We start from the raw sequence: 25,000 nt of genomic DNA, 5'->3' as shown, positions 1-25,000 counted from the left end.
TCTCTGACTTTTAATCTACAAACTCGTTTATAAACTTGGCTGATGTTTGATTTATGTTGTTTTTTGCACCATTATGAAACTATAATTAGGGTTAGCGGCATCTAAACGGGCTCCACCGCTCGTCTGCCGTCAGTTTCTGTCATCGTCTCCTTCGATGAAATGACAGACAGTCGCTGGTGGATATTTAGCTCTGAGCCGAGGTTTATATTTTCCACACCTCTCTGTGTCAACACCACTTTTCCACTCAGGGCTTCCCTCCCGTGTTTATGTATGTTTGCAGCGACTCGTGCTTAGCGCTGTTGAAAATAATCAGCAGCATGTCGACCTGAGGGCTAACGTCTGCTCTGACTGGAAAACATTTCAGTTTGCACTCCACTTTCAACCTTTTAAATTAAATAAACAGTTTCTAAATATTTTTACTGCCTCGGTTATAACTACTGTAAAAAATCTGCTGGAAAAATATCTGAACTTTTGGGATTACTCTCAGAAATCCTTTAGAAAAAACATGGAAATTTCAGCGTTTGAAGAGTTGGAAAAAACTCAGACATTATGAAATGAATCTAAAAAAAATATTTAAAAATATGAACATTTTTGAGTTTGAAAAACTGAAATTTTGCATTTAATAACAGAAATTTTCTATACAAAAACATGGAAATTACTGAGTGAAAAGTTGAAAATTTGCTAGAAAAAACCTGAAATTTTGGGATTAATCTCAGAAATTTTCTTGAAAAAATATGGAATTTATTTATTTTTAAAAAACAAAAATTGACTAGAAAAAAATGTTAGGATCCTTCTCCAAAATTTTTTCCAAAAAATATAAAAATTTCTGAGTAGAACAAACTCGGAAATGTTCAGACGAATTATCAGTCACACGTTTAGATCTGTTGAAAATGTTCTCAAACTTTGCTTTTTTCCTGCTCTGACTGGAAAAAGGAAAAGATGCGTTTCGGTTTCAGTTCCGCTTTCCAACCTTTTGTCTCATTAAATGAACATTTACTTTCCTGCCTGCGTCGTAACGATCTGACGTGGAGAGCTTGTGTGATTGGCAGGACGGCGTTTCGCTCCTCCAGTGTTTTTCCACTGAAGACATGAACGGAGACTCCGTGAGTTTCGGCCCGATCAAACCGTCTGCTCTGCTGCTTCCTGCAGATAATCACTACAATCCCTGATTCTGGTGCAAACCCAGTCATTTTGGCACAGCAGCATGTTGGATTTCTAAGAAAGTCGATGATTTCTTCGCTTTAAATTTTCCTCCTGCAACAGTTTGATGGACCTGCTGATCACTGAAAATGCTGTAATATTCCTGCAAAATGTTTTACTTCTGTGTTTCCAGCAGAATTTCAGGTCTGTTTGCTGTGATCGAGCTCCTGTTGATTGTTTCTCTTTGCTTCGTCACTGGCAGGCAGGGCTGGGCGATGTGGATTCAAAATAAAATCCCAGATTATGTTCATGCCAGACCTCATCTCCAATTTTCTTTTCTATAAAAAAATTCACAAATGACAGAAAATTACTTCAGTCATTCCTTTTGTATGTTATGCAGAGAGTTAATCAGGGCCAGTCTATAATAAAAACACAATTTTACATCTTAAAAATGTGATAAAATGCGATTTTAATGAGAAAAAGGCTTCAAGCACCTATGTGTTTTTACTTCATCTGCTCAGATTTGTGTCAAAGTCCTGCTACTGATAATTTTGATGCTAATCTCTTATAAGTAAAACAGACCCCAGAGTTTAACTTCAGCATTCCTCGTTGTTTTCCTTGCAGAAGTTCTAATAAAATTACTAATTTATTCTCCTAATATTAGAAACTTTTCTGGTAAAATTAAAACTTTGTTGTCCTATTTTGTGACTTCATTATTGTACAACAGTTTTCATGTAATGCTCTGAGATTTTCCTCATAATTCAGAGGGAAAAAAAAACGAAGCCTTGTCCTAATATTTCGTCATAAAGTTGATCTGAACTCAAAGTTCAAATAAACAGAAGCTGTAAAACAAGATGGCCGGTCTCAGCGCGATGACATCACTCTGAGCGTATTGATGAAAGACGATCCAAAAACCAACTGATTGATCAATAAGACTTATTGATCGCCCAGCCTTACTGCTAACTTCACCTTGCAAGCTTTGCAAGACGTGCGTAATTAAAATGAAAATGTAACTTTTCCACGTCTTCCTTTGTTCCTGTGCGCTCCTCTTGTAGTCGATCTGTGACCTTTCCTCCCGTTGTACCCTCTCCCCTCTGTGCCCCCCGCCTCGCCCTGCGCCCCAGGAGCCGGGCCCAGCCAAGGTCACGGTGACCAGCGGCGGCGGCGGCAGCATCCCCTGCCTCCCCGGCAGCATGGCCGACGCCGAGCAGGTCCCCGCCAGCCGCGCCACCCTGTGGCAGGAGCAGAGCCGCTGGAGCCGCGCCGCCATCCCCTGCAGCCGCAGCGCGTCCTGCCTCAGCCAGCTGGGCCAGAGCCAGCCGGACGCCACCGTCGCCACGCGAGACGGTGAGGAAACCGCCAGGTTACCAGATCACATCAGGTGGTTCTCACCTGCAGGGCTGTGAGCATCTTCAGGTTCCTGTGACCAACCTGGACGATCTTATTGGAACGACCGAAAACACCGACGTGTAATGAAACGGAGCCTGGAAAAAGTGCTGAAATATTCCAGACTTTCTCATGTTTCCACCACAAACTTTCCAGGTTTCTGATTGTAATAAAGTTTTACATCATGCTTAGTTTTTCTTTCCTCTTTAATTCCTGATTAAAGGTCATTCTGGATGATCTTTACTTTGTGATGAAATCCCAGTGAACTCATGAAATAAAACGTATTTCCTGCCGTTTGCAGACAGGATGTTTGACTTGACGTGTTCCTGCGTTTCAGACGGCGGCGCCGGCGGCTCAGGCCGGAAAGTCCGAGTGGAGAGCGGATACTTTTCCCTGGAGAAGACCAAGTCGGAGCCGAACCCGGCGCCTCCTCAGCACCTGCCCCTCTCCTCCTCGCCGTCCTCCTCCTCTATAGGAGCTTCCAGGTACGAACCGGACCTTCCCGCGCCCCATCGCTCCCCGGACCCGCTCCCCTCCCCTAAAGCTCTGGTTTCCCCGAGCTACTCCACCATCAGCTCCTCCCAGAGCTCCCTGGACTCCGAGCCCAGCAGCCGGGCGTCGCCCACCTGGGAGGCGTGCGGCCGGGCCGGAGGAACGGCGCGCGGCGCCGGGCGGGTCGGCCGGTCCGGCAGGGAGTACACAGCGCTGTCCGACGTTCCCCGCGCTCGCATCCTGAGCTACAAGGAGGCCTTCCGCTCCGAGAAGAGGCGGCAGGAGCTGCGGGAGCGGACCCGCAGCCCCGGCAGGGAGGAGGTGGTGCGGCTGTTTGGGGAGGAGCGCCGGTGAGAATAAACCTCCTCCTGTTACTCTGATCGGTGTTTTTATTATTCTATGTTTGTTTTTAACTCCTTGTGCAAACACTTTGAATTATCTCTGCCTGAAAGGTGCCTTAGAAATAAAGTAGATTTTATCACAAGCTGCGTTTTCAGTACAAAACTTTCTGCTATTGTCAAAAAAAATCACAATTTCACATTCGAGGTTTTTCCGTTAAACATGATTAGAATCAAACCTGAATAAGTTTTATTCACGCAATAAGACATTAAAAAACATCCTGCAACCACTTCCTGTCGTCTTCTTCTTCTTGGCTCCAGTGGCGACATGCAGCAATAATCAATTAATCAATAAATCACACGATAAATTAAAACAAACTCAGTAATTGTTTTTCTACCAACATCTGGATTAAAGTTTTCATTCTGGTGTTTTGGTCTCAACTGGCTTATTTTTTTGAAGGACAGTTTTGTTCACAGAGAATTATAATTAATTTTATTAGTTGTTTCTGTTGTTTTTTTCTTTATTTTGGATATTTAACATGTCTTCCAGCTCCATTGTTAAATGTTTGTTAGAATTTAAAGTTCATTTATCTTTGAAAATGTGCTGTTGAATTACTAGAAAATGGTCTCAAAATAACAATATTATCGTTTATCACAATAACTTCTGGGACAATTTGTTACGTGACAGATCTAACTGCAAAATAAACCAATTTGAGAAAGTGAAGAAAAAAACCCGCCTCATTCTGGGGCCAAAACGTTTTAGCAGAGAATTAAGTTTAGCATATTTTTATTAAATTAATTTATTTTTTAAATGTCAGAGATGTGGTCAGTGGAAACGCAGCAACTGTTGAAATGCATTTAGCTGCAGGAGATTTATTAACCTGAATATTAAGAGCTTTAGACTGTATATAGCAGTGGTGGGCACTGCTAACTCTGAGGCTCCCATCCTCTAGAGGGCGCAAGAGGGACTTTAAACAGTTGGGGGATATGGAGGAAAAACAATTAAATTGAATTTCACATAATCACATTTTTTATAAAATTTTCTTTTCCATCACACTACAAAATCAAAATCTTCCTATAAATCTTTGTTCTAGTGCCAAACTGACTTAAACGTAACTTTCAGCAGCACTGAAAAGGTGACCTGCTGCCTAAACAGACTTCAAAATAAAAGCATGAATATAAAGAAATAATAAACTAATTGAACATTTGAAAATAAAAATTTAGGTGCGCTAAACATTTCCAAAGTAAGCTAAAGTGCTAACTAAAAAATTAGCTCTGCTGTTAGCGCATTAGCAGCGCCCACCACTGATATATAACTACTTCCTGCCATGCTTTAAACATTCAGCTTTCCAGTAGTTTAGCGCCACTCTGTGTCTTTACTCTGTTTGCTCCTGCTTCCTGCCGTCGCGCTCCACTGGGTTCGGTTCTGGGGAGATAGATGCTCATTTTCTGGTGCTTTCTACCTTTTTGCTCCTGCCGCCTTGCTAGTTTCTTTTGTTGTTTCGATCTTTTCCAGGGCTTGTGAACCGAGCTTCTCAGAGCTAAAGCCCAGCCAACCCCTCCACCCCCTGCTGCCCCCTGCTGGTCACCGCTGATTCCTGCTTTCTCTCATTTCATCTCTGCACCAGCTGGGAGCGCACACTCGCACCGTTTCACCTCATTTCCTTTGTACATTCAGTTTAACCTCTCCAGATTGAGTTACTCATTTCTAAGACATTTGCTCTTACGAGTTGCAGTGCCTTCAGGTAACGTTGACTGTTTTCATTGCTGCTGCCTCAGCAATATGTATTCTTGGAATAATTATTTCCTCTTTCATCATTTAACACCACTGTTCAGCTGTAGGTGCGTCTTTGTGGCATTATTACCGTTATTCAACAAGAAAAGGACATTAATACTGAAAAACATTGAAAGTTTTCCTTAAGTCTGGTTTTAACTCATCAAAACTCTCATATTGTGGATATTTTTGGCGTTCTGTGTTTTTATTTCTATTGGCTTTCATCTGTTTTTTATGGAGCCCCCTAGAGGACACGGGGGGGATTTCTATCGTTTTCATGTTTATATGCAAGGACAGTTTTATGTGCAATCCCATCTTAACCTTTCACAAACATGAACACAAAGTTAGATTAATTTTCAACAAAGAGTTAAGAATGTAGAAAAAATGTAGAAGGCTTTAAATGTGCAGTTTATCTCTTAACACATTATACTGTTTATTGGTGTTATTTAATTTATTTAATATTTAATCATATTTAAATACTTATAATCTCACACTTGTATATATATTTTTAGAAATTTTGTATTGCTTGTGGTTATATTTCTATTTACTAATAATTAGCACCTTGGATGGGACGAGCTTGTCAACAAATAAGCAATTTCCCAGTGAGGATCAATAAAGTATATTCTATTCTATTCTATTCTATTCTATTCTATTCTATAATAGACCAGGGTGTACTTACTAATTGTGAGGCAATGTAAAGAAAATAATTCCCCATGTCCACTAGGGGGCTCCATAGTTTTTGAAGAAATGACTGAGCGGTGCGTTTTTTTGTTTGTTTTTGTAGGAGATCTCAGATCATCGGCCGGTTTGAGGAGAACCAATCAGTGGAGCGTATGGACACAAGCAGCAGCGGCGGCCATGACACCTCGGCTAACACGACGGCGACCCAGAGACAAAGCCGGAGCGAGAGACGCTGTCTGGATGGGAAACACGTACGCCGCTGTCCTGATGGTTAATTAGTGCTGAAGTGAAGCCGGACGCCTTCGGTTTCTGATGGGTTTGTGATTTTAGGAGATGTCACTGGACACGGGGAAGGACCGCCTGGCGCCGGACGTCTCCGGCTCCAACTTCCTCAACTCAAGACGAGCAAAGTCTCTGGACCGCAAAGCCTCAGAATCTTCAATGACGGTCAGTGTGGCGACTAAAACCACCAGCTGAACATCCGTCTGTCCATTCATCCATCCATCCATCCATCCATCCATCCATCCATCCATCCATCCATCCGTCCATCCATCCATCCGTCCACCCATCCGTCCATCCATCCATCCACCCAATTGTCCATCCATCCATCCATCCATCCGTCCACCCATCCATCCATCCATCCATCTGTCCACCCATCCATCCATCCATCCATCCGTCCACCCATCCATCCATCCATCCATCCGTCCATCCATCCGTCCACCCATCCATCCATCCATCCACCCAATTGTCCATCCATCCGTCCACCCATCCGTCCATCCATCCATCCATCCATCCATCCATCCATCCATCCACCCATCCACCCAATTGTCCATCCATCCGTCCATCCATCCATCCATCCATCCATCCATCCGTCCATCCATCCATCCATCCACCCAATTGTCCATCCATCCATCCATCCATCCATCCACCCAATTGTCCATCCATCCATCCATCCATCCATCCATCCATCCATCCATCCATCCATCCATCCATCCATCCATCTCAAGGGTTCATAAAAAAAGAGTAAGAGGGGTAAAAAAAAATCCTGACTATAAATCCTGGAAACAAAATTAAAAACAGCATTTCTGCAGCTATCAGCACTGCAGTCACACAACATTTTACCAAGTATTTTTGTACAGTTTCTATTGCAGATATCTTTGTACAAAACTAACTTACAAGATATAGAAGCTTGTCTAAGTCAATAATTTCTTAATATTGATAGGAATGCTCAGGTTTCTCTGGTTTATTATTGCTCTTATAACATGGGAAAAAATGTCTTATAAGTGAAATAATCTGCCAGTGGAGCTAGAACTTGGTTGCTAGGTAACGGCTGGGCCGGGCTGACGTTGCTAGGTAACGGCCGGGCTGGCGTTGCTAGGTAACGGCGCCAGTAAAACTGAAAGTTTCTCACCAATATTAAGGAACTATTTAATCAAAACAAGCCCCTATATCTTGCTGAAAAGTTAGTTGTAAGTTAGTTTTGTCGTATTTTAAGCTCACTAAGATATTCGCACTGGAAACCAGAACAAAACTACTTGTTAATATTTTGTGTTTGTGCGGTGAATCTGCTGAAATCTGCATCGGTGACTCCCAGTCTGACTCTGCGGTCTGTTTCGGGGTAATCCAGTCAGCGTGTGGCTGATTTCTGTGTCCCGGCTGCAGCTGCCAAACCCCCCGCACCCCCCATGCACACGTCTACATACACCACTGCCGCCACTGCTGCCGATTATAAATAACCAGCTCAGAAGCAGGCAGAGTTGCGTGGCAGAGACAGAAACAGGTTGTCAACATATGAGTTAAAGGCGATCAGAATGACTCTGTGCCAGGCGGTGACTCCTCACCGGATGAAACTCAACCAAAACAAGGTACCGCCGCCGATCCCACGGCTCATTTCTAGGCGAATGTTCTGAGTTTGGCGTCCATAAACGGCCCGCCGGTTGCTCCAAGGCAGCAGTTTGTGTTTCACAGGGACGGTCCAGGTCCCGCCAGTCAGTCTACAGTCGAGGCTCCGCTTCCGAACTTAACGAGCTTCACAACTTTATCTGCCCTAAAGATTATCAGGCTTTCTGTCTGACGTTCCTCTGCAGAAACTGCAGGAACGTGTAGCAAACAGTTTCAGATGTTATTTATTTTTACGCCCTTTATGTTCAATATGAATCAAACACTCAAAAAAATTAAAGAAAAGAAAAAAATGTAGATTTTTATCTATTTTCAAATCAATATGTGATTTTAAAATTTCCTACTTATAACGACCTGATGACTGTCAGAAAATATAACTAATTATCCTTCTGTGCGCCGTCTTATAAATATTGGTTAAAAAATGTATTTCAGTGGGATTATTTACGGACGAACCGATTCACTTTTTCACTTCCAATACCGATATCGGTGGTTTAGTATCGGCCGATACGATACAGAAAAAACATGCTGAGTTCACTTAAATGTTTGTTTCTTTTAAAACACAGACATAAATGAATTACAGATTTATTTGATAACTTAGACATCAACACATTCATAAAAAATGAAACATGTAAAATTTTAAATGCCTAACTCTGAGTGTTTTTAAATGACATTTTAAAAACTCATTTTTATATTTATGGATTGTAAATGTACGTATTTCTATGTGCATGCTTCTTTCTATTTTATTTTATGTATTTATTTATATTTATATCACACTTTAATGTGAATATTCTTTATAAATTTTATTTTGCTCATTTGTATTTACTGATAATGGATGGAGTAGTTTGTTAAATAATCAATTTCCGCCTGGGGATCAATAAAGTGTTTTATTATGTATTTTAAAAACAAACTTTTTCCTTAAATAAAAAATGTTACTATCAAGGACTTATTCAAAATATAATTTAGCAACAAACAAAAAAGATTTTGGAGCATTTTGAATACTTGGAATTGTGATTCTCTATATAATAGATTTTTTTCTGCATCTCTAATTAAATAAAAAATATTATTATTATTATCTATTTGTTTTGTCTGCAGCCGGATTTGCTGAACTTTAAGAAAGGATGGATGACGAAGCTTTATGAAGACGGAGTGGTAACTTTGACTCATTAGCAGGATTAAATCTCTGCTGCTGCTGCTTGACTGATTTAATGTAACCGACTTTTATTTTTCTCTTTAGTGGAAGAAACACTGGTTTGTGCTGACGGACCAGAACCTGAGGTTCTACAAAGATTCGATCGCTGAGGAGGTGAGGAGTTTGTTGTTCTTTAAAGCTGAATTAAAGAGGCAGCGTCATGTAAAATTGACTTTGTTTTAGCTTTAATCGTGTTTCAATGTTTTTCCCTCATCAAAAACAAACATAAAGTGTTGATTTGATTCTTTCATGCATGTCTGAGAAATCCTTTAATCTCCATGGCAACCAAAAACCTGGGTGGACCTAGCCCCGCCTTCAAGCCGCAGCTCCTCCCCCTCTCGGCTCCTTCAGACTAGCCAGCAGCAATTAGCAAACAGCTGCTGAGCTCATTATAGGAGCTGCTGCTCAGAGCAGCGCTGGTAAAAACATTTAAGGGTTAATAGAGGAGCCATGTTGGGATGACTTCCTGGAGGCGGAGCTTCAGAAAGAGCAGGAGTTTCTTAAAGAGACAGAGGCCCAATTTCAAGATGTTAAATTAGGAAGTCAAATTTCTTTTAAGTCACATTTGATATATAAACTGAAGGAACAACAGCTGTGTTCCTTTTGACCATATAGCTGCACAATTCGACTTTTTGAAAATACATTTGCTTAATGGAAAAACGTCAATTTTGAAAAAACGTAAAGTTTTTTACGCTAGGATGAGGTGTTTGTTTTGGCCAGGTAAGTTTGGTTGATTTTATAAAACTGTAATGAAACATTTCCTTCGCATCACCAACCAGATGTTACTACTGGTGGAAACCAAGAAGAAGACGACAGGAAGTGGTGCAACATGTTTTTAATGATCAAACTTGTTCATGTGTGATTTTAATTTCAATTCTTATTTAATAGAAACTCTGCAGTGGTAACATTAGCAGAATATCGACAAAGATTTGAACTAGTTTGTAATGGAAATGTGGCAGCAGCTGCTATAGAATGAACAGGACACTTTAAGTGTTAATTCTCTCCTGATTCTGACCCGTTTTCTTTCAGGCCTCGGAGCTGGATGGCGAAATCGACCTCTCCACATGTTACGACGTCAAGGAGTTTCCCGTCCAGAGGAACTACGGCTTCCAGATCCTTGTGAGTGTTGATGCTTTCCGGTCGTTGCTGATGCGGCGTCGTTAATCTGAACATGAATCTGCCCGTCTATAAACAACCCCAGACTCCTCGTGGTTCTGGTATCAGGCTTCCTCGCTGCTTATTGTCTGACATGGAGGTTGGCACTTTGGTTTGTCCTCTCTGTGACATCAGTGGGTTTTAAATTAGATGCAGCCGTCGCCACCTCTTCCTCTCTTAATCCGCGCAGCCAGACCCGTCTTTGTTTACACGAGGAACCGCAGGGAAAGCATCCAGAGGGAATCCGATTAATCATAATTCAGTGGAGCAAAAACACCAACATGGTCGCCCGTTTGGTAGCGTCAGTCTGGAGGAGGCGGGGCGGCGAATCGGTTTTATTGGTTCATGGAATTTTTGGTTTTTCAAGATTTAATTTATGGAAAATCTGATTTTAATCAGCTTGAATTAAACTTTTTTTCACAGAATTCTGACTTTTTCTAAGGGTTCAGACTCTTCTGAGATCAAAAGTCAGAAAATGTCAGAATTCTGAGAAAAATTCAGAATTCTCAGAAAAATTCTGAATTCTCAGGCAAAAAAAAAGTCAGAATTCCACAAAAAATCAAGGATATTTTCATAAACTTAATAAAAGACACAGACATATTTTACTTACTGTTAATTAACTTTACCTGTTTTGGGTTAGTTATAATTACCAAAGTTGTGTTATGTGAAACAAAACATTGTGTACCTGCTGCACAAGGCTGAATACTGTAACAAGGCATCATTAATAACATTAATACATAATAATAGTGAACTGAAACTTTAGTTCATCTGTTTTTATTTTGTCTCCAAATCCGCCTGAAATGCTTTCAAACGGTCTAATTTTACTGTTTCTTGCAGTTTATGTGATTATTTTTGTGTTTTACATCTGAAATGTGTTTTCTGACGAAACGCTCCCAGTGTAAGGACGGCGCCTGCACGCTGTCCGCCATGACCTCCGGGATCCGCCGCAACTGGATCCAGGCCATCATGAAGAACGTCCGGCCCACCGTCGCCCCCGACGTCACGCGGTAATCCCCGGCCCGGTCAACTCCGTCAGACGCCTGATTTATCTAAACGCCGCCTCCTGCCCCTCCTCACCCGCTCTCCCCTTCTTTCTCTTCCTTCTTCCGGTGTTTCCTGCCCACTTCCAGGAAAAACATCTCTCTGAAACTGTCCGTTCTGAAGCCCAGGTTGGAGCGCTTGTGATGTAATCGCTCAGCAGTGTCCGTCCCGGCGTGCTTGTGGTCATGTGACTCAGTCATGTTGTGCTTCAGCAGAGGCCAGAATAAAACTGATGCTGCAGAGCAAACAGCTCTGAAAACAGACAGATCTGACTGCAGCATCACATTTACAGAAACACTCTGTTCTTTATGACGCAGCGTTAGGGCCAGTACAGGAAAAACATGAATAATAAGAATAAAGTCATAATATCACCAGAATAAAGTCGTTATAATACAAGAATAAATTTGTATGATACAAAGTCATAATATTACCAGAATAAATGTAATATGAGACTTAAAGTCATGATAATACTAGAATAATATTCTTAATGAGAATAAAGTAAAAATATTACTAGAATAAAGTTGGAATAACACAAAAAAAATTTATATTGAGAAAAAAAAAATCATCATTTATAATATGGTAAAAAAAAAAACAGAATAAAGTGATAATATGAGGATTTTTATTATAATATTGCAAGATTAAAGTTGTACAACAGTAAAGTCATAAAATTAGCAGAATAACTATTTACACAAAATAAAGCCGTAATAATGAGAAAAAAGTATAACATTTGAACAAAGTTGTAGTAATACGAGAAAAAATGTCGTAGTAGTAAAAGAATAGACATACTAGGAGAATAAAGTTGTCATAATATTAAAAAAATTATATTAATAATTAAGTAGGATTACCAGAATAAATCTTTTAATCTGTAAAAATATCAGAATAACGTAAAAATATTAACAGAATAGTAATTAAAATACAACAAAACTGGTAATAATACAAGAAAAGTCAGAATGTTTTGAGAAAATCCTACGAGATTAAACAAAGTTGTATGACAATACTGGTAATAACACATTTATTACCACATGATATTACCGTAATGAGGTTGTATTCTGGTAACTTTGCATATTAATTCTCATTTAATACAATTTTATTCTTGTAATAACAATAATAATAAATCTCTTAGTTTGTATGTTTGTCTCCAGGTCGCCTCTCTATAGAAAACTCACACCCTGTTGCTCCGCTGTCAACCCTGGAGCAACAAGGTCAAAGGTCATTAAATGTGACCTTTGACCTCACATTTAATGACCCATTTAAGTGCTGATCTGGATTCTGTCTCGTTTCACTTCAGCACATCTGTTATCTTCTTCCCGCCACCAGATTCCTCTCATTCCTCTTCTAGATGTTTACGTTGACGCTTTCCTCAGATTATCGGCGCTGCTTTCGTCGCTTCGTCTGTCTTATAAATGTTTCTGATACTTTGACTAGGCTCTGTTTACGGTGCTGATTCAGGGTTTCTGCAGGTCACACAATCAAAACGAAACATTTTGTTTTTACCAAAAAAAACAAGAGCAAGCATGTGGCGACTGCATAGATTCCAGCAGCCATTATGCTACTGGTGATGTAAACAAAGCAGAAATTCTTATCATGCGGATATTTTTATTTTAATTTAGACAATTTTCTTCTGTAATTCCACATAAAGTAGTAAAAAATGTATGGTTATATATACAATTTGTAACTGAAAAGTTGATTAATTTCAGAGAATTTAAACTTAAATTTCCTTTAGATATAGATTTATTTTCATTATGTCTGTTGGTTTTTATGTTTGTGGCTGACAAAGGGTTAAAACCCAAAAATTTAGTTTCTCAGATAATTTCAGCATTTTGCATTTTTTAAATACTTTTAACACGTTTGGTTTAAACAATGTGAACAAAGGAAACAATAAAATCAGTTCAAGGTTTAAATAAAGGATTATATTTGCTGCTGATTCTGGTTTAGGTGACTGGAATCATAACTGATTACGAAAAAGTTTAAAAAATCTTGAATCTCAGTTGGACCTGCAGAAACTCTGAACTCACAGCTGGAAGAGGCTGTGATTTACGACGGCGTGTTGGAGCCACTGCAGGTGGAAAAAGGAGTAAATTTCCAACAAAACTCAGACATTTTTAGAGTAATCTGAGACGATAAATCTAAATCAACTCAGAAATTTTGAGATTAATCTAAGAAATTTTGTAGAAAAGAAAGAAAAACAAGAGATTTCTGTGTTTAAAAAGTCAGAAATACGTTAAATAAAAATCTAAAATTTTGAAAATCTTGGAAACATTTGAGAAAATTTTTTAAATTTATGGGATTCAAAAATGATACAATTTAGACAAACGCAGAAAGAAACCTTTTCAAAAAATTTGAGTTTAATCTAGCAAAGTTTTTCTTTTGAAGCTCAAATTTTGATTTTTTTTTTTTTTTTTTTTTACTTTGAGATTAATCTCAATGTCGAACTGTTTTCTAGACATTTTCTACTCTTGGAACTTCGATATTTCCAGGTCTTTTTTCCTCAAATTTCTGAGATTAATCACAAAATTTCTGAGTTTTTTTACAGCAAATTTAAAATTTTTCTTCCATTTCCTTGTTTTGTCTGGAAAGCCCATAAATTTGCTCCTGTCTCTATTAGCCTCTAATTCGCCGTCGTGTTTATTTTATTTTGACAGTTTGACCTGGTGCAGGTTTAAAACTCTCCTCCATTAAATCTGTCTTCACTGTTTGTTGATCCAGATCCATCCCTGATGAAAACACAAAGAGCCATGTGATGCTGGAGCCCTGTCAGGTGACCTCTGACCCCAAGTCGGACGACTCCAAGCAGTCGCCAGGCAGCAACGCCGCCACTTCCCCATCTGAGCCGCGTAGGAAAGGAGTCCGCGAGCGCCGGCGAGAGGGCCGCTCCAAAACCTTTGACTGGACCGAATTCAAAGTGGAGAAGAAGGAGAAGCCGGCGAAGGAGCGAGCGGACACGGTCGACATCAGCTCGGCGTTCTCCACCACCTCCTCCTGCTCGCCCTCCTCCTCCGCCTCCTCTCTGGCCTCCTCGCCCGCGTCTTCCTCCTCCCTTCAAACCTCGTCCGTATCGGCTCCGCCCGCCGCCGACGCGAAAGACGAGCCGTCCCCAGAGGAGCCGGGCAAAATGGACGTCGACCACAGGGCGATCAGGCCGAGGGCCGCCGACGCGACGGACGGCGTCGCTCCAGACGTCAGACAGGAAATCGAACAGCGGTGGCATCAGGTGGAGACGACGCCGCTGAGGGAGGAGAAGCAGGTCCCGATTTCCACGACTGCAGGAACCGCGGAGCAACTGCCGGCTAACGAGCTAGCGGCGCTGCTGGACAAGGAGGTGAGGCTTTAAATATGACGAAAATATGAAAACAAAGACATAATATTATGACTTGTTCTTGTACAACTTTATTCTGTTAATATTATCACTTTATTCTCATATTGTGATTTAAGTTTTGTAATATTATGACTTTATTCTCATAAAATCACAAGAATAAAGTCTTTATAAGTTGTATTCTTATATTACGACTTTATTTTTTAATAACATTTTTCTTGTGACATCACTTTATTCTCATGTTATTATGACTTTATTCTAAGATGCTTTTTCTTCGCCCGGCTCTGACACTGCGCTGTAGTTCCCACTGTTTCCTGACACGTTAATCTGAACATGTTAGCATGTTAGAACAGCTGTTCATTATTTAACTTATTAACTCTAAAATCTGGGCATTTTGCTTGAAAATGTTAATTAGGAACCATTAGAAACTACGATGGAAACTGCTGGTTCTGCTGGTTGAGCAGGAATAACTGTTGTCTTCCAGTTGGGACAGAAGCAGCAGGAGCTGGACCGGCTACAGGAGCAGAACAGCCTGCTGAAGGAGCAGCTGGAGGACGCTCTGGGCCGGGAGCACAGCGCCAGGCAGGGATACGTCCTGCAGGTACGTCACACGCAGCTGCTTCAGCTGTTCACCAGCCATCAGTCAGAAACATTTACAGGTTTAAAACATCAGGACTTGTCCAGTCTTCATTCATTTATGGGAGTAAATGGAGTCATTTTCTTTCAGAACTGTATTTATTTGGCAAACGGTTTTATTAAAGGGGCTTGTTATGTATTTTCCAGGCACATAGTTCCACTTTATAACACTATCAAGTCTTCTTCAGTTGTTATGAAAATGCCTTGTGTATCAGAAATTACTTCAAAACGTTTGCTCCTTCGGAGTGAATGCAGGAGCACCTCAGGGATGTGAACTCGGTCCTTCTGTGTTTTTCTCAGCTGAAACACAAAATTAATCTATTTAAAGTCACAGTCTTCTTATTTCTCAGGCACATACTGACATTTTACAGCAAAATCAAGTAACTGGGGTTGTGCTGTGGTGGTGCAGGGGTTAAGCACAACCCATGTATAGAGGCCTTAGTCCTCGACGCGGCCGTTACAGGTTCGATTCCCGGCCTGGCGACCTTTGCCGCATGTCTTTTCCCTTCTCTCATTACCAACTTTCCTGTCAATTAACTATCAAATAAAGGCCACTAGAGCCAATAAAACCTTTAAAAAAATCAAGTACATGTTATATGCAGTTGTTATAAAAAGTCTATGCATGTCAAAAGTGACTGAAAGTGTTTTGACTTTAGACAAAGGCGTAACAGATGCCTTGAAATTGGCTCAAAAACGTTGCTTTTACGTGACACCCTCCTCGTTCACTCGGTTCCTGTTGTGAGTTATTTTAGGTTTACTGACCCTATCAAACCCAGTGAACCGGCCACATGTCATTTTAACAAACCTTTCGGTTGTTGAATCCCTGGTGAGGCTTTTTGTACCTCATAAAGTAAAATAAAAACCGTTTTTGTTACAGGTTTTTGTGTGAAAGACGTGTACATTTTTTAAAACCATTCTACTAAAGGGAGTTGTTGCTTAGTCTCTCGAACTGAAATGCATGGTTGTGGTGCTTTTTGAAGCATGAGTTTTCACTAACTTGTCCTAATCGAGTTTCACATCTCCTGGGAAAATAACTGATTTGATCTGTTGAGTTTAAGGTAAGAGTCCTGATCCGTGAGCTTCGCGCTGTGCTTTTTCCTTCTGTCTGCATGTGTTGCCTCCCAGCTTGGTTTCTGCATGTTTCTTAATGTTTTTCACTCTTTTATTCCTGCAACATGTTTTTTTCAGAAACTCTATGTTAGCATTAAGTCTGAAAGGATGTAGTTCTTTTAGGTTTTTCTCTTTTTTCAAGTGAACCCTGAAAAAGCACAGTGGAAGCTTGCTAAAAACAAACTTCAAATAAACAGGAATATTCGCGAGAAAGGAGAAAACTTATTTCTCTGCTAATCCCTGAGATGTGGTTCTCTGTAAATGGTGGGTGAGATCGGGCGATGTCATTAATGAAAATGTCTCATGATCTTTTCAAGAGTGCAACGCCGCCTTCCTCATCGCCGCGCAAAGTGCCATGGCAACAGTTACACAAGCTCAACCAAGACTTGCAGGGCGAGCTGGAGTCCCAAAAGCGCAAGCAGGATCTCGCTCAACAGCAGATCCGGACGTTAAGGCGCAGCTACACCGAAGCTCAGGATGCCGTAGACCGCCATGAGACCGACATTCAGGCTCTGCAAACCAAACTTGCGTCTGCAATGACGGAAATCGTAGCGAGCGAACAAGCTGTGGCTCGAATGCGCAACGAGCTGAAACTGGAACAGGAGCGCTCAAAGGAACAAGAGGAGGAATTTGCCCGCAACGAGGCCACCTTGCGAGCCCAGCTGAAGGACAGCGAAGAAAGACTCCGGGAAGTTGAGGCAAGCCTGTTGGAGAGGAACCAGGCCCTCAGGCATCTGGAGCGCCAGCAGGCCCTGCAACGAGATCACGTGAAAGAGATACAGAGGTTGCAAGAGAGGCTGCAGGAGGTAGCGGCTAGGCTAGCCGCTACAGAAGAGGGCCAGGCGCTAAAGGAGGAACGGTTGAGGAACGAGCAGCGGATCATGCAAGAGAAACATGAGAGAGAGAGGCAGAACCTGTGCAGAAGATTGGCGGAGGCCGAATCTGCACAGAAGGAAGTAGAAGACAGGTTGTTGGAGGCTGAGCAACAGGTTGAGGCCTTGCTTAGAGGGAGGCGGGCGTCAGGTGGGAAGGAGCACAAGGAGGAAATGTTGAAGCTGCAGGAGCAGCTATCTCTGAAGACGGACAGGATGGAGACGCTGAGGGAAAGTGTGCGAAGGTTGGAGGAGGAGAAAGGCCAGCTGACCTGCCGCTGCCAGGAGCTTCTCAACCAGATCACAGAGGCGGACCGCGAAGTGAACAAGCTACGCAGTCGTCTGGAAACCGAGGAAGCAGATTACTACACCCTGGAGCATTCATATGAGCGGGCCACGCAGGAGTTTCAGAAGATGAGCCAGTTTCTCAGAGACAAAGAAGAGGAGATCAAGCAGACTAAAGAGATGTATGAAAGGCTGATGGTGCGTAAAGAGGCAGACCTTAAAGAGGCTCTGGTCAAAATGACGGTGCTTGGCAGCAGCTTGGAGGAAACTGAACAGAAGCTACAATTTAAAGAGGTTCTTCTTTGTCAAATGAGTCAAAGTCTCATCAGTAAGACTGAGCCTGGCGATGCTGAAGAAGATCTGCAAGCCAAACTGGTTGTTGCAGAGGACCGCATTGCAGAGTTGGAGCAGCACCTGACTGCCCTGCAGCTGGGCTACGCAGATCTTTGCTTGGAAAGGAAGCATCGCTCAGACCAGGACAAAACTGGAGCAGTTAAAACATCATCTCCCTTGTCGTCAAGCACAGACCTGTCCATAGGTGACTCTTCCAAGACGGAGAGATCCTCTGATGATAAAGAATCTGAAGCAAAGAGACCAAGGATCCGATTTTCAAGTATTCAGTGCCAAAAATATGTTGATCCTGAAGTTGTAGAGGCCAGTCAAACAAGTTCAGCTGACAAAAACATCTCTGACATTGCACTCTCGCACACTAGTGACCCAGAGAAGTTCATTGCTATCATACACGCACTGGAAACAAAGCTGCTCACCACCGAGGATAAGCTGCGAAATCTCACACAGAATCTTGACGTTCAACGGGCCGTAGAACCCGGAAACGTCTCCAATACCGATCCAAAGGTGTCGGAAAGAGTGCCTTGCTCCCCAGAGGAGATTAGGAGTGTTGAAAGTGAGACCAGGAGTAGTTCTGCTCTCGAGCATTATAGCAACGCCTTGGTGTATGTTGAAAACGGGCGCGAGAAAGTTAGGGCGATGCTCAGTGGCTGCCATGGTACCACTGATTTACAACTGCAGTCGCTTTCAGAAATAGAGAGGGATTTATTTAGTGCCTCTCTGCACATCCGACAAGGTCAGAAGACGTTGGACGAGCAGTCACCGGTTGCTCAAACCCCAGAGGCCGTAGACAAGGAGTCCCTGCTCCTCTTTGCCAAAACGTTGTCCTTCGAAGCCGCCGTTTTGAACAAAATGGCTTTGCTGATACAAACATCGAAGTCCGACCTGTTGCAAGCTCTTGTTGAGATATGGCAAGACTTGGAGCATGTCAAAACAAGTGAACAGGATTGCTTGGCGATAGTTTACGCGGATGTCTTGACCAGGAAGCTGATGTTGGAAAGTACATTCTGGAAGGACCTTGAGAAATCTGAGGCTGCTGGAATCGAAGAGATCGAAGCTGAAACCATCACAGTCAACACCTTCCTCAAAGCAGAAATCACTTACTCCATGGAAAACATTAAACTTTGCTATGAGGAGAAATTCAAACTTCTCAAAAGGGAGTTGGCTGATGCCCACTTCAGGCTCAATCAAAGGGAAACGGCTCTTAAAGCAATTATTGATGCTTCAAAAACACCTGATTTAAAATCTGTGATCAAGGATGTGAAAAAGGACCTCGGTATTAGCAAGCAGAAGCTGGCTGACATTCGCCCCCCTGAACTCGCTCCCTACATGGAGCAGATTGAAGTAGAAGAAGCTAGAGATTTGGCTGAGGAAGTCGTTGATAGACACTTGGCAAGTGTGATGCCGTATGGCGGTCAGGCTATTGAATCCTTTCAAAACACTCATGAATACCTGGCTAACGAACTCCAAAGACAAGCAGGTATCCTGCAAAGGTACGCAGAGGAGATAGAAAGCAGTGGAAGCCATCCTGCACTGTCCAAAATGATCCAGGCGGTTCTAGGACACCAAACATCCCATAATGTCACAAGTGCCTCTCTTTGCATGCGAGAAGCCCTCATTCAGGCCCAGGTGGCGTACGTGGCATGCAGGCTGCGGGCCACGCACGAGCAGGAGCTGGACATGTGTCGGCAGACCAGTCAGGATATGGAAGCTCTGGTGCAGCAGCATTCATTCAAGGTCGTAGAAATCCAAGAAAAATACGAGGCTTCTTTGCGGCAGGAGCAAGAGAACTTCTCCCAAACTATGATTGCTCTCCAGAGAGAGAACGAAACCCTGAAGAGTGAGCTGAGCGAACGCGTGAACCAGCTCACCCTTCAGCAGGAGCGAGTGTCTCTGCTGGAGGATCGTTTCCGGAAGGAGACCGAAGAGCTGAAGGAGAAGTGCCAAAGCGAGCTCAGTCAAGCGGAGCGTTGCCGGGCCTCTACGGAGCTGGCGCTCATAGAGACGGCCGCCGACAGCCAGAGAAAGCTCGAGGTTCTACTGGCGGACATCGACAGCATGGAGGAGCGTCACAACCGTCACGTTAGGAAGCTGGAGGAGCAGTTCAAGGACCGGATCATCGAGCTGCAGCATCTTCACAGAGAGGAGCTGGATAAGTTACATTCCCAGTATGTCGAAGGCTTTCAGAGTGCTGACAAACACCCTGAGGTCCTGAACTCGCCTCCCTGCGAAGAGGTGGAGTCTCGAATGGAAGAGGAAGACGAGGGGAAGAGGGCGGATGTGCCAAACGTGTCGGAGCTGGACTCCATGATGGTTCTGAAGGACCGAATCCAGGAGCTGGAGACGCAGATGAATAGCATGAAGGACGAGCTGGAGAACAAGCACCTGGAGGGGGATGTGGCCAGCCTGAGAGAGAAATACCAGAGAGACTTTGAGAGTCTTAAGGTTTTTCTTCTTTCATTACATAAATTAAATATTTAAAGCAGAGAGAAGTAGACGGTTAGCGAGCTTATAGTGACATTTATTTTACTGTTACTGGGAAATGGTGTGATTTTTTTATTTTTATTTTAAAAGCCTCCATCAGACTCAAGGCAGCGTGAAGTTAGACTTCCTGGTTCAGTCCATCCTGGCTGCTCCATTCAGACGATCCAACGCTAAACATGATTTCTCCCAGGTCAGAAGTTCAGATGAAAATAGCAAAAAAAGATGCTTAGAATACACTTTAAACCATGCAGTTATTATAAATAATAGTTTCTATTATTATTTTCCTTTCTTGTAACTGGAGAATATCTTAGCCATGAAATCCTGTTAATTGTTTCCTACATTGTCAACTTAATTGACTGTTTTATGTTATAAATTGAATTGGACTTTTGATTTATTGGGTTTATTTGAATGGAAATTGGATATGAACTGGACCCGTCTGTCTGTTTGAATTGGTGCTAAATAAGTAAAATGAATTGGACTGAAAGGTGGATTGGTTCCCAACATAAGGAGAAGTTAATATTTTGTTGATATTAGACTATAAAGGTTTTGTTTTCTAACCTGTGGAAGCTGAATAAGCAGCCAAACAAAGAGGATTTTAACAGGAAACCAGGAGAAAATCTATGATTGACTGGATGGATCAAACAAAAACGTTTGTCATTTTTATTTTTAATTAAAAGTCATACCATTTCCCACATCCATACATGGCATAAAGTAGTCTTTGTGTAAAAATTCAACTCTTCTGGGCAACAGCTTCACTGCTTTAACTTGCTCTACTAACGTAGCTGAGCTTTAGATCATCTTCTTTCCTTCTGCCACCAATTTCTGCATGCAAACTAGACGCCGCACTTAATGCGTAGCCACAAATAAATCACATCTCAGATGATGAAACGCATCGACGTATAGCAGGCTGAGGCGTAAACTGCTGGGCCTTTTCTTTCCCTAGGCGACGTGCGAGCGAGGCTTTGCTGCAATGGAAGAAACCCACCACAAGGTGGTGGAAGACCTGCAGCGGCAGCACCAGAGGGAGATTTCCAAACTCATGGAGGAGCGAGAGCGACTGCTGGCTGAAGAAACCGCTGCTACTATTGCTGGTAAGAAGTCAGCGAATGGACACGCTCATTTTGTGTTGAGCTGGACGGATATTAAACGCGTTTCTTCGATGTAGCTATTGAAGCGATGAAAAACGCACACAAGGAGGAACTGGAGAAGAACCAGCGCTCCCAGCTGAGCGGTCTGAACTCGGACATCGACGAGCTCCGCCTGCAGTACGAGTACGTCCCAGTACCTGAGTTAGCACTGCAGGTTTACAGCTGCATCGTAGTAAATCCATGTAATCACTGCAAAAAGACAAAATACTACCAAGTCACTTAGTTCACCTGAAATGAGACAAAACAGATTTTTTTAAAAAGTAACTTTTCAGCAAGATATAGAAGCATGTTTTAATAATTCCTTAATGTTGATGAAAAGGTTCTAGTTCCTCTGGCGCTGTTACCTAGCAACCCCAGTTAAGTCTGGTCCGTTACCTAGCAACCCCAGCTAAGTCTGTCCCGTTACCTAGCAACCCCAGCTAAGTCTGTCCCGTTACCTAGCAACCAAGTTTTAGTTCTACTGGCAGATTATTTCACTCATAACAAGGAATAAATGTCTTGTTATGAGTGAAATAATCTGAGTAGAACCAGAACTTTTTCATCAATATAAGGAATTATTATTAAAACAATCTGAAAAGTTACTTGTAAGTTTTATTTCAAATGTATTAAAATATTTGCAGTAGAAACTAAAACAAAAGTACTTGGTAGATTTTTATGTTTTTGCAGTGTACAGAGTTACGGAAATTACTAAATTAAGATTAATTGAACTCAGAATGATGTACCTTAAGCATTTATTTCAGTAAATTTTGTTGATTATTGCTTACAAATTTTCCAAGAAAATGTGGATATTAAGTTAAAAACCTAAAATAAATGTCGTTTTCACATAAATGTTCTGCTTTGCTTGTTCATGTGTTAAAAATGTATTTGGAGAAGCATGTGGAGGAAGTTGAGGTTAAAACTGTCCTGCCTGGTTGTCCAGGGAAGAGCTCCAGTCCATCCAAAGAGAACTGGAGGTTTTATCCGAGCAATACTCCCAGAAATGTCTGGAGAACGCTCACCTGGCTCAGGCGCTGGAGGCGGAGAGGCAGGCCCTGCGGCAGTGCCAGAGAGAGAACCAGGAGCTAAACGCTCACAACCAGGTCAGCAGCCCGCTCAAACCCAGACACACGTCCACGTCTGCTGGTCCAAACGCCGTTTTCTGTCCTGCAGGAGCTGAACAACAGGCTGACTGCAGAAATCACCCGCATGCGCTCATGTTTCAGCGGGGAGACGGCTCTGTCTCCACTGACTCACGGCAAAGACGTTTACGAACTGGAGGTGAGTCAACCTGCGCAGATCTGTCCGTTTACGTCTGGAAACTTAGCACCTGCACACAACGCTAGAGGAGAAAAGGACGATTCTTTTCCTCGCCGTCTATAAATCCATCCATTTTCTAACACCCTTGTCCCTCAGTGGGGTCGGGAGGAGCTGCTGCCTCTCCAGCTAACGTTCCGGGCGAGAGGCGGGGTCACCTGGACAGGTCACCTGGACAGGTCGCCAGTTTGTCGCGGCCATAAAACAACCCCGTTAACTAAATGAAACCTGGAGATGAAGGCATTAATAATTTATCGCAGTGATCCGCAGCAAAGGGAAAAATTATGCAGAAAAACTTAAAACCCGTCATTGATCTTCTATTTTCTCTCTCTCTGTGTCGACTTCGCTACACCAGACTCGTTGCCATAGCAACTGACAATAACGCCGCTAAAGGCATCCGGATTCAACATCAAACATTTCCCATACAAAGAACAGGACACTCGGTCCGTTTTGCGATTATTAAGTGATCGCTGTGGTAGATTAGCTGATTTAACTTTTGATCTGTTTGTTTTCATAATTTCAATTTTCTTAAGAACTTTTCCTCTTTAAAGGTGCTGCTACGGATAAAAGAGTCGGAAATCCAGTACCTGAAGCAGGAAATCCACTCTCTGAAGGACGAGCTGCAGTCTGCTCTGAGAGTGAGTGAAACCAAAACGCTTTCCGGCGGCTCACTTCTTGGTAAACACCTTGTTTGAACCGCAGCCGATTTCTCTGCCAGGACAAGAAATACGCCACGGATAAATATAAGGACATTTACACCGAGCTGAGCATCGTGAAGGCGAAGGCCGACTGTGATATCAGCAAGCTGAAGGAGAAGCTGCTCATGGCCACTGAAGCTCTGGGGGAGAGGAATGTTGACGACGCCGTTACGTCCGGATACGGTTTGTTTCCTGACTCCCAGTAAGACAAACTGCAGCTGTTTTAGTTGGTCTGGACCAGAGATGGAGACTCGAGGCGCTTTTAAGTGAAAATATAAATAAAAAGCTTGAGGCTTAACTTGGACTCGTGGTCAGAGACTTGAGTCTTTGATCGTTTTCCAACTTGAAAGTCTGGTAGTCTTGGTTCAATTGGAAACTAAACCTGCAGCATTTTCAGCTGGTGTGGTTCGTTGCAAAGTCTAAACAGTTGAGCAACCTGTTCCCCTCCTCACCTGTGGGGGCGCTGTTCTGGTTCTACTCAGAACCGCTGAAGGAAACGACATAAAAAACCTCTGAAGAAGACACTTCCTTCTTCACAAAATGTAAACAAACATGGAGTGCCGTCAGATTTTAGCGGTTGTAGGATTTCTCTTTACGTTACAGCTGAACTCGACGATCCATTTCTCCTGTTAGCGCTAAGCTAGCATGTTTGTTTTGGTTTTATATTATAGTTAAAATTTAGTTCAATATGTAGTGGAATGGATATCAAAACAGAGAGAAGCTACTCGTATTTGTTTTTAATTATAAATGTCTGCTTAAGTTTCTGATGGGATACAATTGGTCATTTTTTCAGAATATTACAAAATAACTACTTTATCATTACAAGGCTGAAAATGGCTGAAAATATCAAAATAAAAGCACTTCCTGTTTCATTAATTGCAACATTTAACACTTATTTACTTCTTCCACTTTGTCTCATTCATTATGTTGTAATTTATTCCTTAAATCTGAGCATTGTTAGTATATTAATATTTAATAGATAATATGAAACATATAATCCACTAGTAAACATTAACGGGTTTTAATCCTTCCATAGTTTTTCTTATACTACAAATGTTTGTTTATATTTCTAATTTGATAAATGTTACAATTGATCGATGAAGGTTAAATGATTAAAATGTAACTATTAATAAACATCTAAATAATTAAATATCTAATTTATTGTTATGAACTGAGATATTTGTGGCTAATCACAGTTTTAATGTGTTTTAGACATCATGAAATCAAAAAGTAACCCAGATTTCATGAAAAAGGAAAAGTCAACACCTCCCAAGCAGCTGCGAGGCCTAAGGTCAAAGGTCAGTGATGTTGTTGTTTAGAAGCTGATATTGTCTGTTTAGACGTTTCTGTGTTTTTCAGTGTTTTTGCTCCCAGACCTTAAAGTCTGGATGTTTTTAGCGTCGCTGCTGTAAGTTTGTCTGTTTTGTCCATCAGTCTGTCACTGAGCAGGTGTCATGGGACAGCTGACCCCCCGCTGGGGTCATCTCCCCCTGCAGCTGCTGCCTAAAGATGTGCTGTAGGTATTAGCATGAGCCCAACTGACCTCATGTCCTTCCTTCTTCTTATTTCCTTCCTTCACCCTCATGTCCTTTCCTCACCCACATTTCCTTCCCTCAGACTCATTTCCTTCCTTCACCCTGATCTCCTTTCCTCACACTCATTTCCTTCCTTCACCTTCATTTCCTTCCCTCACACTCATTTCCTTTCCACACACTCAT

The 25,000-nt window shown here is 42.1% G+C and overlaps 1 protein-coding gene across 6 annotated transcripts in view; it reads left to right on the top strand.

The window, feature by feature from the left end:
* LOC103481097 (myosin phosphatase Rho interacting protein) overlaps positions 1 to 25,000 on the top strand; it is a 58,600-nt gene that overhangs the window by 31,946 nt on the left and 1,654 nt on the right. Inside the window, exons 6-25 of one of the 6 annotated variants that reach the window (XM_008436382.2) lie at positions 2,196 to 2,487; positions 2,864 to 3,368; positions 5,915 to 6,062; positions 6,142 to 6,258; positions 8,803 to 8,859; positions 8,945 to 9,013; positions 9,929 to 10,018; positions 10,952 to 11,061; positions 11,185 to 11,223; positions 13,802 to 14,414; positions 14,893 to 15,009; positions 16,472 to 20,104; positions 21,087 to 21,234; positions 21,309 to 21,414; positions 22,211 to 22,370; positions 22,441 to 22,548; positions 23,136 to 23,222; positions 23,303 to 23,465; positions 24,495 to 24,580; positions 24,717 to 24,798. In XM_008436382.2, coding sequence (XP_008434604.1) covers positions 2,196 to 2,487; positions 2,864 to 3,368; positions 5,915 to 6,062; positions 6,142 to 6,258; positions 8,803 to 8,859; positions 8,945 to 9,013; positions 9,929 to 10,018; positions 10,952 to 11,061; positions 11,185 to 11,223; positions 13,802 to 14,414; positions 14,893 to 15,009; positions 16,472 to 20,104; positions 21,087 to 21,234; positions 21,309 to 21,414; positions 22,211 to 22,370; positions 22,441 to 22,548; positions 23,136 to 23,222; positions 23,303 to 23,465; positions 24,495 to 24,580; positions 24,717 to 24,749 — 6,681 coding nt within the window. In that variant the 3' untranslated portion in view covers positions 24,750 to 24,798. Of the gene's footprint in view, positions 1 to 2,195; positions 2,488 to 2,863; positions 3,369 to 5,614; positions 6,063 to 6,141; positions 6,259 to 8,802; positions 8,860 to 8,944; positions 9,014 to 9,928; positions 10,019 to 10,951; positions 11,062 to 11,184; positions 11,224 to 13,801; positions 14,415 to 14,892; positions 15,010 to 16,471; positions 20,105 to 21,086; positions 21,235 to 21,308; positions 21,415 to 22,210; positions 22,371 to 22,440; positions 22,549 to 23,135; positions 23,223 to 23,302; positions 23,466 to 24,494; positions 24,581 to 24,716; positions 24,799 to 25,000 lie in introns of those variants that run through there. The other 5 variants (XM_008436380.2, XM_008436384.2, XM_008436385.2 and 2 more) reach the window with 5 other exon arrangements.

Source organism: Poecilia reticulata, linkage group LG19 (assembly GCF_000633615.1).
Source record: "Poecilia reticulata strain Guanapo linkage group LG19, Guppy_female_1.0+MT, whole genome shotgun sequence".
Taxonomy (NCBI): domain Eukaryota; kingdom Metazoa; phylum Chordata; class Actinopteri; order Cyprinodontiformes; family Poeciliidae; genus Poecilia; species Poecilia reticulata.
The sequence above is the reverse complement of the archived record's forward strand: the minus strand, read 5'-3'. Positions and strand labels throughout refer to the sequence as shown.